Source organism: Gambusia affinis, linkage group LG10, assembly GCF_019740435.1.
Source record: "Gambusia affinis linkage group LG10, SWU_Gaff_1.0, whole genome shotgun sequence".
Taxonomy (NCBI): domain Eukaryota; kingdom Metazoa; phylum Chordata; class Actinopteri; order Cyprinodontiformes; family Poeciliidae; genus Gambusia; species Gambusia affinis.
Genome location: NC_057877.1, coordinates 1,128,142 through 1,143,028, shown reverse-complemented (window position 1 = coordinate 1,143,028; position 14,887 = coordinate 1,128,142). Strand labels below are relative to the sequence as shown.

Genomic DNA, 14,887 nt, shown 5'->3' with positions numbered 1-14,887 from the left:
CTGCCTAATTTCAACTAATTAGTTACCTTTCTAGTCTTTTCTGTATTTTTCTGTTCACCCCATCAGTTGCATATGTTTTGCTGCAACAGTGTCTTGCTAAAGTATTGACACTCTTTCAACTTTTTCATTTTTCTCCATAAGAATCATTACCATCAATATACTCTACTAGGATTTTTATCCGATATACCAACACAACATAATGCATAATTGTCTTCAGAGACAGAAAATTGTTTCCCAAATATTTTACAAATGAAAAGTGTGGTTTGTATTATATTCAGGCTCCCTGAGTCACTACTTTATAGAATCCAATCTCATTCTTCTTTGTAAAATAGTTCACATTCAGTCAGATTGGACAGAAAGCATCAATTCAGTCCAGCCTCAACCTGGTTCTCCCAGGTTGGCATGTAATTAACCATGGAAAACCATTTACCTTGATTCTCTGCTGCCACCACTATGTTTGGCTATAGGACATGGGTTGATGAGAAGTGTTATTTTTAAGCCACACATAACATATTACATGTATGTCATTTGTCCAGAACTCATTCTTCTACACATTTGTTGTGAAGAAAACGCCAAACTGGAATTCTTCTAGCGTTCTAACCCTATATTAATCCTAAGCTTAAGCCTAACCCTAATGTCTTTCTTCTTGAGTCTCTTATGCAAATTAACATTAATAGTAAACTTCTGTCATCGTTTTTTTATTTTCTTAGCTCAGACAAAAGCTAAATCATTTACAAAACAAACAGGGAAAAAAGTTGTTAATAAATCATACATGCACTGTTGGAAAAATGTTTGTTCGTTTTCAGTATTTTATGCTGCATATGAGTCAATTGCATTTATTGATTAGATTTATTATTTACTAATTTTTTGCCTTTTGACCTTATTTCTAGACATAATCTGGTTTCAGAATAATGGGACAAATTTACAGTTGAAGTGAAACATGTACATTGCAACATTCATAGTACATGGGAAGACTAAGTTCATAAGTTCATTTGCAGTTTGTGAGATAAGAAACCAAAGTTCCTAGTTGCTTTTTGTAAAATTTCAAAACGACCAGCTTACATCTGTGTAAAGCACATTAAGTGGGTATAAGCAAGATCATTTCCCTTGTTAGCAGTCTGCTTACCTACATCTGTAACTTATGGTACTTAGTAAAATTATAGATCTAAAGAGATTCTCTAACATTCATTTCTGTCTTGGTTGTTCTTTTTAATGAATGATTATTTTCTAACGTGTGCCTAATACTGATTACCTCTTTTTTTAAGCAGAGGTTCATTGAAAATCATTTAAATTCCTCAAAGCTGGACTGTTTTGGGTGTGCTTCTTTAACTTTTTTACCACTGCATTTTGTGTGTGTGCATCTCAGGTGGTGGTGACATTTGCAGTGGGCTCTGAGGTGGGCCTCCAGAGCAGCAGTGACTTCAGTCAGATGGGGAAACCTTTCCTAATGGGTACCGTAGCTCTAGGTGAGACTCAGCTTTGTTCATCATCACTCCCTTTATTCTGTCTGGATCCTTTCTGGTCCTTCTGCCTTTCTTCAGTTGCTGTCTTTTTCAAGTCCAAAATACTAAAGACTTCTGAGGGCTTCTTGAAGATTACTGAATAGCAACCATAAGTACGCCCATGTCCATCTTGAAAATGAGATCTAGATCTCAATGGGGTTTTATCTAGTTAAATAAAGGAAATAATAAAAATAAAATTCAATTCGGAAACAAGTACAATACATGTGTAAGGAGAAATGTAAGTGATAAAGAAGATGCACCAACTCTAGCCCTTTTTTAGTTTAGTCCCCTACTGATAGATTAATTACACAAAAGAAGTGCCACATAAATGATGTAACAAGTTGTGAAATGATTTAAAATAGTGTCATATTTTTACATTACAAAATCTTGATTCTTCAACAGAGATGTAGAGACTTTTGGGCAGCATTGCACCTCATTCTGAAAGCTGCTAAATGCAGTTTGCAGTGCTGTTAAAACCTTCCACCTCATTCCCACCTGAGACCCACATCTGTTTACCCAGGCACTGTATGCAGTGCATGCTAGTGTCAGTCACATCGCTTCACGTTAGTTAGCTCAGCTTCAAAGTGTTAGTGGGCTACAACAAACCAGAACAAAATAACAGCTAACGGTAGAAGCAGGTGGTGGTCTGGTATTTGTCTCTTAGTAAGGATTTCCATTTAGTGTATTTCTCCCTTCCGGCAGCAGCAGCATGGATTTTGTGCATCAGCTGTGGCATGATGAGGAATGATGTCTCAGTTACATGAGCCTCTCTGTGACAGCTCTGACTGTACTTTTTGCGGTTTCTATTACTTCAGAGGCCTGTTGGAATATGCAAGCTGCCAGTTGTGACAGCCGCTTTGCGGTTTATCATTCTGAGTTGTTTGGAATGCGAAAAAGCAACTTGAAGTCATTTTGTTGAGATTTGAAAAAAGTCTTCCCTTGATCATGAAAATTTGGTCCAGATTTAAAAACCTGCCAAATAACTTTCAAGCAAAAGAAACTTAAAAGGAGAAAACCAGAAAGAAAACATTAGAAAGAAGTAAATCTATGTCCAAAATATTATTTTCTTCTACTACTTGTCCATTGTTTACATAAAAGAACTGTTCTTTCTATGGTAAGCAGGAAGGTTTTGAAACAATATTAATATAATACCTAGAGTATTACTGTATAGATCAGACAAATTTATGTGCACAATTTAATTAGATTCTCAAACAACAAAAGTCAGTATTCTGACAAAATTCAGCTAGATCAACTATGACAGATGACCAGTATATAGAATACTGAATCTTCTTACAATCAGTGAACTGAGCATACCAGGTCACCATGACAACATTCCTTTGGCGTGGATGCAGAAAGTGCAAGTTAGCTGTTTGTTTAAAAATGAGCTCAAATGAGTCAGAGAGATGTAAGAAACTACTTAATAGGAATCTGCATCCTACTACAAATTTATGGTTTGTTCCGACTGCAAAAGAGTGACAGAGAGCCAGAGGTCCAGCAGCTAACAGGAAGGCTCAATGAGTTACTTAGAATTTTTCTTTTAAGTCACATTCTATGAAATTCTTATTGATAATAGTTGGCTTTTAGAATAGTTGGAGTTTGTCTAGCATACCACAGACTCCAACAACCACAGTCTTCCTGATCTCTGCTCTCATCCAATCAGCTCAGAGGAAAATAAATAACGAATTGATGGCTTTTCAAATGTTAGCCAAAAGCATGTCAAGTGGCACTGAGCCTAGGTATTTCAGCTTCCCAAATAATTATTTAATATAAGTATTTTACATAATGGTCTACTGAAAAAATCACAAATGGCTAAACTCTCCATGATTATTATTATTTTTTTTATCAAATTAAAACATTCTTCTCCATGTCTTTTAATCCTTGTTAATCTTTGTTCCACTGAAGAATTTTGCAAATCCAGTGTAGTCTACAATTTCAAAAGAGAATGGTAGTGCTCCTTTTTCACCAGAACAAAGTGGTCCTAAGATTAGATTTCTAAAAAGCTCACTTCACAGAAAAAAAAAAAAATATCTAAGCTAGCACTTGAACAGGGCCAAAGCTTTATAAAAACTGGAGATTGGAAATTTGCCACAACATTCTGATTGATGTGCCTCCAGAAAATAAGTCAAAAAAGACAAATAAATCAGACTACGTAATAACTGAGGAATTAACCTCTGGTTTTCTTCTTGTCTCTACAGGTGGGATTGTGAATGTGATGCCTCTGCTATTCTCTCAGATCTCACACAACAAAACACAAGTAATTGCTTCTTAGACTTAATTTGCCTCTACCTGTTGTTCTGTTGTCTGTTTTGATTTTCTTACACTGCTAACGTCTAAAAACAAGCAATGAAACCGAATTACTTTCCATTCTCACAGCTCCTTGTTTTGATTCTATGAAATATTGATATCTACAAAACTGTTTAAAATTAACAATTATCCAGAGGAATGGAAAAGATTCCTTTAAAAGAATTTGAAGATGCCTTTTAAATGGACCCTCTTTCTTTGTTTTGTTTGGTTTGACTGAAAGACGTTTTCAATTTTTGGTCCAGATTTTTACTTTCACATTTTGTAACATTTGATTTCAACAAAGCCCTACATGATAACTGGATCATATTTACTTCGTTTGATCATTTGTTTACTATCTATATCCACAAAAATGAAGCATTTCTAAGTTGCAAAAAGTATGTGTCATTTTAGGAACACATTAAAGTAAGGAAATTAATAATTGTAGCATAATTTCACATGTTAAAAAAATTGTTTCTGCAATTTTCCGATGAGCAAAGATTCCAAAATCTGAATAAAATGTGTAAACTGGTCATTAAAGTTTTTAAGATGTTTTCCAAAGAAATATTGGAAGGGTTTGATATGTTCCCTCCGTTAGAGCGCAACATCAAATTATTTAAAGGAATGAAATTTGTCCCTTGGATAATAGAATGGATAATTTAGAGCTATAATACCCCATGCAGCAAGTACACCCTCGAGTTAGACATATGTGTTTTTGTTTTCGAACATCCCCATGACAACTGCTGATAATCCATCTGGACCTGGTTGTTCACTGGCAGATAATGGTGAAACAATGTGCTGTTAAGCATCTGGTGATGCTGTGGATTGGAAGTAATGGAGACTACCACCAAATACCAGTCAGTCTAGTCTCCATAGTTGGTTACTGTGGAGACTAAACTCAGGCTGGTGGCCAATCATTGGTCGGCAAGGAGTCTAGATTTAAACCACCATAATGGCTACTGGGTGGGAGCTTGATAGCCAGTAAGCCAGTAAGCTGATGTTTCCATGGAAATGAGCTGGTGGAATTCTGTCTTAATTTACTTATTTGGAACTGGATAAAATGGATGTGAGAAAAGATGAAACTTATACAAGATAAGATTAGATAAGCTATAAGTCCATTGTTCAGAAAAATAAATACTCTTGCAAGGTGGACCATCGTGAGAAAAAAACCTCATATCTGATAACTTCAGAAAAGTCTTTTTTGGGTGGAACCCCTAACTAGAACCAACATAGACACCCATATAACAGGACAAAACAAAAAAAAAAAGAAAAGAAAAATGATCAACTTTTTAGACAGTTTGATTTGGACACCTATGTTGGTTTTGAAAGCACAGGTAACTGAATTTCTTACAATTAATGCCAGGAAAGAAAAAAAAAAAAAAAGATTTAATTGTTCTACTTTAAAGTCAGTAAAAACATGTCGGCATTTTGTCTGCTGTATTTTCTCAGGGTCAATAGCAGAATGAAATAATGTGCTCTATTTGAACACACGCCTGTACCAGACTAAATAAACATTTCTAATGATTTCCTTTCAAGCCATTTTTTGTCTCATTCACTCTTTTTGTACTGACAGTAGTCTAACAAATGGTAGCATTATCTGATATGAAGACATTGAGGGTTGAATGGTGTAATAGGACACCTGGACAATCTTTTGAGATTCCTTGATCACAGCATCATCTGCCTAACTATGAATTTCTGAATGGCAGATTCTCTATATAGATGATTCAGTGATGTTTTCCAACCTGGTAATCTTCAAAGAAACTTTTCATTGTCTGCTCCATGCTGTACTTGTACAGACAGGCTTTGTAGGCCTCAGATGTTATTATAGAAATCAAGACAACAGATTATATGTTTTCTCATTACCAATGAGATGTTGCCTTTTGTTTTTGTCTAGATCCTGTGGTTTCGGAGAGCAGTTCTTGGAGGTCTGACAACCTGCATGGTTCTGAACATTCTCTGGTAAATGGACAAAAGTAGGAAGATTCAAATCCTTTATTTAAAACATGTCAGTAACTCAAAAAACTCAAACACACTCAGACAAAATGTCATGCTCTGTCCAGTTCACACAGCCAGATGCAGCACTCTTCACAAATAATAATAATTATTTTATTATGTGTACATCTTTTTGTAGGCTTTAACATCATATTCAGGAGTTTTCAGTCAAAAATGAAAATTAAAGTGTACTAATGTGAATTATTAGGGATTTTCTGTTAAAAAAGCTGCATGCTATGGTGGGTTGTAATTTGTTGAAAACCTAATAGAAATGGGTAAAAGTTATCAAGGAGTGTGCAACTTTTGACAACAAAAGTTGCACACATGGAAAAAGCCAAAGAATGGATTGTTTTATTGTAAGGTTGGGTGATTGGAGGAATTTATGAACCATCGATGACAGGCTGCGCCCCTCACTGTTTATTTTTTCAAGATTGATTTTTATTTTAATTTTTTTTTTTTTTGCCTAAGAGTTACTTTATTAATTACAGTAATTACAATGCTTTATAGAAGCCAAAAGATGTAGTTGACAGAAAAAATAACTAGGACTACTCAGATCACAGTATAGTCCAGCTTTATTCATTTTTTGTGTAATCTGAACATCAGTTGAATCATAATTAAATATATTGCGTAATTATAAACAACAGATTGTTAATGTACTTCAACTTTGTAAGAACATAAGCCATATTTTTTAAATTAAGAAATGTTTTATCAGTACCTTGGGCACATGATATCCCTGCTCCAGAAAGGTGGGAGCAGGCCTCAGTGAGGGAAAACGCCCACTGAGGCAGCCCACCACTGGAGGACCGCAGCAGTAACCACACTGATGGTCTGCTGTGCCAGTTTACCAACATCTGAAAACACATTAGAATATATTAACATGTGGAGCCAAGATGTGACAATTCCGATACAAACGAGTTAGTGTCAGAATTACCCTGCAGTGTCTGGACCACCTGCTTTCCTCCAGCTGCGAGGCCAGGAGTCTCCGGCAGAAGTCAGATCTCCTCCTTCTCGCCACATTCGCTACATCCGCAGCCAGAAGGCTGCCAGAGCTCTGACGCCTGAGTGTTAGCCCTGTGTGGGAAACCCAAGTCCTCCCTGTCTCCTAGTGTTCCCTTGCTGTCTTGGTGTTCCTGTGTCCACCTGGTTTCCCTGCCTGAGTGTCTTTGGTTTTCCTTCTTCAAGACTCCATACAAATCTGACTACATACAAAACAATCTCTACGTTTGGCTTCTTCAAGTTCTCCTTCATCATCATCATTATCATCATAATGCACTTACCTGCCCAATCTCCAACACTCCTGTCTCCTTGGCGATCCTTGTTCTACCACCAGATCGGTCACTTCCTGGAACAGGAAGGATCAACAACCACACGCTATTCAGCTCTCCCTGGCATTCTTATCTAAACAAACTTATGTAAGCGCTGCTCAAAATCTCATGAAGATTCAACCATCAGCCCAATTTCACCTGTTCTGTCTCCTCACAGAGTTCCATATTCCTGGCCTCCATTCATTTCCAAGATCTGAGTCATTTATAATTCATTCTTTGCAATAAAATCTTTCATTGTTACTTGTCTTCTGAGAGTGTTTGTTCATGTGGCTCAGAAGGTTTTACACCATCATGACAAAAGTCAAAATAGTCTATTTTTTATTTCTAAAACACGTTAAAAATTGTGAAAAATTGCTCTTCATCTTCACAAATACAACCTGTGGTAAATGATAAATTCCACCAAAATAGGTTAGAGATAGGTAAGGGCTTGTTCTAATGTTTTCTGGTGAATAATCTTTACAAGACACTGTGTAAACTGTATATAAAAAAGAAATGGCTGTAGAAGCAAGATCCTCTGAGACCCTGAGCAGACATTCGAAGGGAGCGACCATTGGAGCAGCAGTGAGCCTGGTGGGCCAAAATAAAAGGCCATCTGGCAAAATAACCGTCCACAAAGGACTCTAAATGCACAAAAGAGCAAAAACCATCTGCAGTCTCTTAAAACCCACTTTACTGCTGGGGAGTCAGGTGCATTTAGGGAGTTTAGCCTGCTGTCTTCTGGCCTCTACACAGAAAAAGCTTCTGGAGTGCCAAGCACCACAATACAAGCGTCTTTATGCAGCTGGTGGACACAGCATGTTTCAGTGTCCAAACTGTGGTTTCCTCCTTCTACTTTTATAAATTCACCCATACAGCAAAGAAATTGGTTAGCCCCGGTGCATGAGATGAGTCTCTGCACAGCCATGACAGATTCCACTGAGCTGAACCCCACGACTGCTTGGTTCTGACCTATAGTGTACTTTGCTGATCGGCTTCTGGTGAAACAGAGTACAGCGGCTCCACACAATAAGTCTCTCTCCACTGGGACACTTTCCTGAGATTTATAAGCTTCTGGCTACATTTCTCCCCCTTTTGTTTTGTGTCCAACCTGCAGTCTACATTCTGAAAGCATTGTCGTGTGGCAAATGCTCTGTTATAGTCATTTTTCCCCACTGTAGAACTTCATTTATTGATTCATTATAAATCTCCAGAGTTGTTTCAAACAGCTTTTGAAAATTTCCTACTGCCTTTTGCACAAAACTATTATTTTACCTTTAGTATGATGTTTTTTTTTTGTTTGTTTTTTTTTTTTTAAGTTTTACAGTGTGTTATAATGTTATTCCCTCATTGAATACATATCTGGAGTGTTGCCTTGATTCTTCCATGCATGTTTGAGAAATCCTTTAATCTCCATGGCAACCACTCAGCTGTGAATGGTCACCTGAGTGGACCTAGCCCCGCCTTCAAGGGGCAGCTCCTCCTCAGAGCTGCAGTTTCCAAGCTTCTCAGCTTCCTTCTCTGCACCTCCCCCACTCAGCTCCTTCAGACTAGCCAGCAACAATCAGCAAACACCTGGTGGAGCAGCTCCTTATATGAGCTTCTTCTCAGTGAAACACTGGTAAAAACGTTGTTAAAGGGTTAAATGAGGAGCCATGTTGTGATGACTTCCTGGAGGTGAATACCTTCAGAAAGGGACAAAGGTATTTGATATATATATAGCATTTCTATAGCAACTGAAGGTAACATAGTTATTTGATTGTGTTATAAAATGGCACTATGAGTTTGGAACACATAATACTGCCCATTTAAACAGCAGCACTTTGGGCTTCAAATCTGTCAGAATGATTTGGGTAAATAACATGTCAATATCAAGCTTAAACATCTAACAGAGCATGAATGGTAATTTGAAGTAATAGGTTTTTAAGGTTCCAGTCATGCTTATGTGAAGCTACCAGTGTGTGTGTGCTGAAGTGTGTTCTATTTTAATACTACTGAAGAATTATCCATGTATTTACCTTTGTCAGGCTCTGCTAAAACTGTCTGATGAGGATTTTCGATCTATTCACTTATATTTTCATGGTCAGAATATGTTCCACTGACAACTTCTCAGATTTCTGTTTTATGAGTGAGAACAATTATTGGTATAAAAAGACTTTTCCAATTTTCTCTCAATGATGGCCTTAAAAACAAAAAAGAATTCATTACTATGCCACAATTGATTACCATAACTCTTTAGGGTAAGAGTTACCATATTGGTAAGACTATGGTAAGACTTTTCCAATTTTCTCTCAATGACGGCTTTAAAAACAAAAAAGAATTCATTAATATGCCACAATTGATTACCATAACTCTTTTCACTGAAAAAGGTTAATCTTCTGACTGTTTGGTATTTAATGATTTAATAATGTCTGAAATATTTGATGCAAATTGAACTAGAAACTTGCGTAAACACACTTCTTCATTCCAATCTAGGTTGAACTCTGTAAAAAGTTTGACATCTGTGAGTACATGTTCTGAATTGACTGGAATCAGAGTCATTGATCCAGCACAGATGCAAATCCCCTCCATCTCCATCTCTCTCTCTTTCTCTTTCTTGCTCCCTCGCTCCATTCACACTTCTTCTTTTGGGGTTCTTTTCTAGCTTGACGTCCTGGTAAGCAATTTCCTCTGCCTCCATTTTTCAGAACATAATTTTGATTGATAATTATCGTTGGGGACATAATTCTGTTGAGCCACCCTGCAGAGTGAAAGACTAGAAGAATAAAATAGAAATGGTGTGTTGTTGGGAGCATTCGAGCGAAGCCACAACAAATGAAAGGATAAATCTCCCAGAGCTGCACTGCCGACTCAACCAACAGCTGCAGAGAGGAGAAAGCTCACTTGTTCCTCCCTCCTTCCCTCCCACGTCTCCCCCCTTCCTCACTCTTCCTACAGTCTGTGGCCTTTATGCCCTTTGCTTCTGAGTGAAGAATTCCTGATTCAACCTCAGCTTCTCAGTCTGGGTTTTTTTATTGTCACCAAGAAAACTTTCAAAGCCTGTTATATCCTGAAGGATTATCATTCTGATTTTCAACAAACTTAAAAAGCCGTAAAAACCGGAGAGAAAATCCCCTCTGGGCTGTTTAGTTTGACCTCCCGGTCAACCATCATCTTTCATAAAATACACAACCCAGATCTGTTAACATTTATTGGTTACCACTGCATGCCTGCAGTGTGATGTCTGTACAGGAGTCTGAATGTTATTGACATCGGCAGCTCTTAGGGATGCCTGAGTTCCCGTTGTTGTAAAGCGAATGATAATTCATGACCGACCCCTCAGAATGAGAAAGTTTGGTTCTTGTTTCAGTGGGTTGTGTTTGTTTCAGAATACTGATGCAGAAGCAGACAGATCTGGTGGTATGACTATCTAAAATAACTTGAAACTTAATAGTTGAAATATTTTTACATAATTTCTTTGGTCTCAACATTAATTCAGCTGAATATTTAATAAAAAAAATTATGCAGAGAAAAAGATAGTTTCTGTACCTTATTTTTGTGGCAGAACCTTCTGCAGCAATCACCACCAACTAGCGACCTCTGTACTCCATTTCCCAGCAGGCAGCTTGACCCACCCTTCCTGAGCAAACTACTCATGCTGTCTCTGGTGTATTCTGTGTTTCCATAGATTTTGAGCAGGATTAGTATGCAGACTCATGGAGGTCCAATGTTTTTGTTTCTGTTTTTTTTTTTGTTTGTTTGTTTGTTTTGTTTTTCACAGCCGTTCTTGTTTGCTTCTAGCTATTATGTGTCATTATCTTGTTGGACAAACATGAAGTGACTGGAAGGAAGCTACATTTCTCCACACTGATCAGTGTGTTTCACCCGTTAGTATTTTCGCTCCTTTTTGCCCGACACAGATTCAAGGTTCCACCTGGCAGATGCAGAAAAACAAAACTGAACCCCCCTCCATATTACTCAGTAGGTATGTTGCTCCTTGCGCTGGAAGCTTTATCTTACCTTGTGCATTATTGAGGTGATGTAGCCAGCCAACAAACTTTGGCATTTTTTTTTCCTCATTAGTCCTAGAGAAACTTTGTGTTTTTAACAGAAAAGTTGTGAACCCGTGTAGTTCTTAAACTAGGTACGTCTCTATTTCAAATGTTTTATTGACATTTTGCTGATGTCAAAATAAAACAACACAATTTGGGTATTACTGTGTTTCCTTAAATAAGATATGCAATTAAAATCCCATGTGAATTAGTTTATTTACCTAATATGTCATTAAAAATCCTGGAGGCGGCAGATGTAAACATGAGATGTATCCATATTTCGGCCTCTGCTCAGCTTTGTTTTTACAAAACACGCCAATTTCACACAGCTGATAAACCACTCCATCCTGGCTCAAAAACGTTTTATCAAAAAAGGAAGATTTTTTTTCAAAATTTGTGTTTTTTTTCATAAAACAAATTTATTTTTTCCAATTCCAATTGCCCAGTTTCATGGCCAATGGAAATGCAGCTACAGTTGAAGGTCCAGGAATGAAGGTCTTGGGTTGGAATCTGTGTGGAGTTTGCATGGGTTCTCTTCAAATATGCAACACATTTTAATAAAAAATATTTTTAGGTAAGTAAATTGAAATTGAAGACAATAACACAAAAAGCTGGCAGTATTAACTTTATAAGGACATAGAGTATATTTTAAAAAGTGTTTATCCTGCAGGCTACCAACATTGTGTTTTTGTGACAGATTGGTATTTTGTTATCATAATACTTAAAAAAAAATTTTGCTATGTTTTAGAATTCCTGCAATGGCTCTCTATGGTTTTGACTTGTCTGTGTGTCTCTGGGAAGGAATTGTTTTTAGATTTGAAGTAGTTCAGCTAGCACCATCCCCTTGAATGCTGATTGGTCAGCCTGTTTCCGTGTGAATGATTGCTTCATAATGTTTTTTTCTATGCAGTACATTTTCATTTAAACAGAATTTGGTGTTTTTTAATCAACAAGATGAAGGTCACAACCCAAAATGCGTTGGTCTGCCAATATAGTTGTTTCAACACTATAGCAAGTGTTGCTGGTTTCTTTGTCTTAGCTTCTCTTTGAATAATCCAGCTTCCTGTAACAGCCCAAAAAAAGGCTTCTCTAACTTGCCTGTTGTTGTCGGTCCTGTACCCCACCCCACTAGAAATAATGCACCAGCCTATATAGTTAAATGGTTTTATCAGTTCTGCCTGTAATGCTTCAATACAATAATAATACAAGAGCAGAAAAAGAGAGGTCAACATTTCAAACTATTTCCAAAATGAAAAAAGCATCCAAATTTTACTGTGTTTGTAATGTTCAGTTGAAAGTGTCATAAAAATCAGTTTAGCACCTTAAAAATTACAAGAAAAAACACTACATATAGCACAAAGCACTTCTAGCCCTAACTTAGCTTTCCATCAAGAAGACCTATGAGTGGAGAAATGGTATCAAGTTATTGCAATCAAGACAACTATTGACAGATTGGACCTTGAGGCTGATTGGTATGCTGGAAGATAAATGGACTAAATACAGATTACAGTTCCTGTGGCACTGGTGAGGATTGTGGGTGAGAGCCATCATATCTCTGGGTTTTGGAATTCAAACGGAGAAAATCTTGCCACCAATCAAATGATATTTCACAAAGTTCTAAGTTCCAAAGATCTTCACTGTGTTTGGCTAAACACACAAGTTCATGACTCAATTATGTATGCACCACAAGTTTTAATCATTCAGTAAATTTCAGTTTGTGTGTGCATGTGTGTGTCTGTGTTTACCAGGTGCTGGGCAGTGCTGGAGATCGTCCCACAGACGTCGTCACCACAGAGGAGGATGACCACTGACACATTCATGCCAAATGTGTCAGTGGTCAGCAGCCCCCCTGCTCCTCCGTCTTCTGCCCTCCCCCTGCTGATCTCCAACATCTCATTGGAGGAGTAAGTGTTAACTCCAACTCCCCAGGTCTTCTGCTCTTCTCCAGGACCTTATGCGCAAAATGAGATTTCCTTTAGTGAAGCAGTGAAATGTGTTTTTAAACAATTTTATGGACGTTAAAGAGGCTCAGCTATGGACCAGGGATTCCCAGAGAACAAGCCCAGAGACACACATCCATATTTGCCCTGAACCCCCCTAGATCTTCATGAAATGGTTCGTTCTTGCTTGGTGCAGTTGACGGTCACGGTGTTCGGCAGAAGTCAGTAGAAGACAAGAACGACTCTGACCCTCATTATGCTGCTAAGAAAAATGATAAAATCAGGTTTTCAAAAAAAATAAAAGTAAAATAAAATAGAGAGATGGAGAAAGGAAAAGGTAAGAGTGTCAATTTGTAACCCAGTTTTTCTCTTAGAGATGGGTAGACAGTGTGAAATTATCAACCATTTAGCATAGTTAGCTTAGCTACAGACTACTGTTTGCCTCCTTTTCACTAGCATTTACTGAATTAAGGAAAAAACATTACCAAGATATTTATATATTTAACTTGTCCCTTTACCACTTAACAACAGATGAGTCAGTCATTAGCAGCTCTAACCCACGTCCCTCCTGACCTGTCCTCTCCTAAGTGACATTAAAGCTGCCGTATTTAACTTTTATAATTTTATTTTTTATTTTCACATATTTGTTAAAACTGTCATTATGTTGTGACAGTATGACATGAACTGACTAGTCTCTGAAAGTTACAGTAACCCTTCCACATTGATAGCTTTAGTAACTGCCTATCAACAGTCAAATGAAAACTTTTTTCCTTTAGATAAAAACCTACTGGAACTTTTTTCTCACAGACCTAATTTGTTTTCCATCAGCTGTATTCCACATAGAAAAGCTTTTCCCTCTTCTCATTAAATTTCCGCAGTGATCTGAAGAGGTGATGATAAATCTGCAGCGTTGCTACGTCAGAGGGCAGCGCTTTTCAAACATAGTTATCCACTGTTTTTCATGAAATCATGCTCAACTGGAAGCAGGAAGCTAACAAAATACACCACTGCACATGCTAAACTGCCCATTAGTCCTGTGGGAAGTTTCTAATCCCTATTGCTCACCAGTCCTAAAATTACAGTTTCAGCATTTCATTTTCAAAATTCATAACGCCACAAGCACTGCTGTTACCATGGGCAGCACAAACTATAGTAGAATTAAAGTGAAAAAGCATGTGAAGAACATTCATGAAATTAAAACGACCTCAGGATAAAATGACACAAACAAAGTATTATTTTTTCCACGTTCCAAAGCCTGGTTTTTTTCTGGTTGCTCTTTGCTTTTATAATTCTGCCCTGATGTGTCTCGCAGTAGGAGATTCAGCAGGGGGCACAATAAATTCAAAGGCTATGCAGCGCATAACTCAACAGACACACTGCTCAGGGGCGGTGTCTGCTCAGTATACAAGGAAAAAGAACCCTATGGCCGGTTTAGCAGTAGGAAAACAAGATCAGCTAGAATTGGTGTTGGAGGAAAGAAATTAGCACACTGGTGTTCAGCTAGTGTGTCAAATTTAGAAAAACAAGACAAAAAAATATCCTCCAATGTGTCGGTTGACAAAATATTGGTTAACACTGCAGTATTAATATTGTATATCAATATCACCCCAAATTTTCAAATTTGTGCATCCCTAACATTTACTTTCCTGTACTTGTAACTAACCTGTAACAAAAATAGCTCACAGTCAACTTGGAAAAAATTCTATAAAAACCTGAAATTATATTCAATTTAATAATAAAGCATTTATAGGTGTCCACAAAGACACCTATAAAAAAGAGAATGTCCATACTCCTGTTTTAGTTTATGAATTCATTTTCACCACCTGTTCGTTGCGATAGGA

The 14,887-nt window shown here is 37.3% G+C and overlaps 1 protein-coding gene across 1 annotated transcript in view; it reads left to right on the top strand.

Moving 5' to 3' along the window:
- Positions 1-14,887, top strand: part of si:ch211-51h4.2 — a 72,053-nt gene that overhangs the window by 41,394 nt on the left and 15,772 nt on the right. The window contains exons 11-14 of the mRNA XM_044128212.1: positions 1,367-1,466; positions 3,698-3,756; positions 5,677-5,741; positions 12,855-13,010. Of these exons, the coding sequence (XP_043984147.1) occupies positions 1,367-1,466; positions 3,698-3,756; positions 5,677-5,741; positions 12,855-13,010 (380 nt within the window). The remainder of the gene's footprint in view (positions 1-1,366; positions 1,467-3,697; positions 3,757-5,676; positions 5,742-12,854; positions 13,011-14,887) is intronic.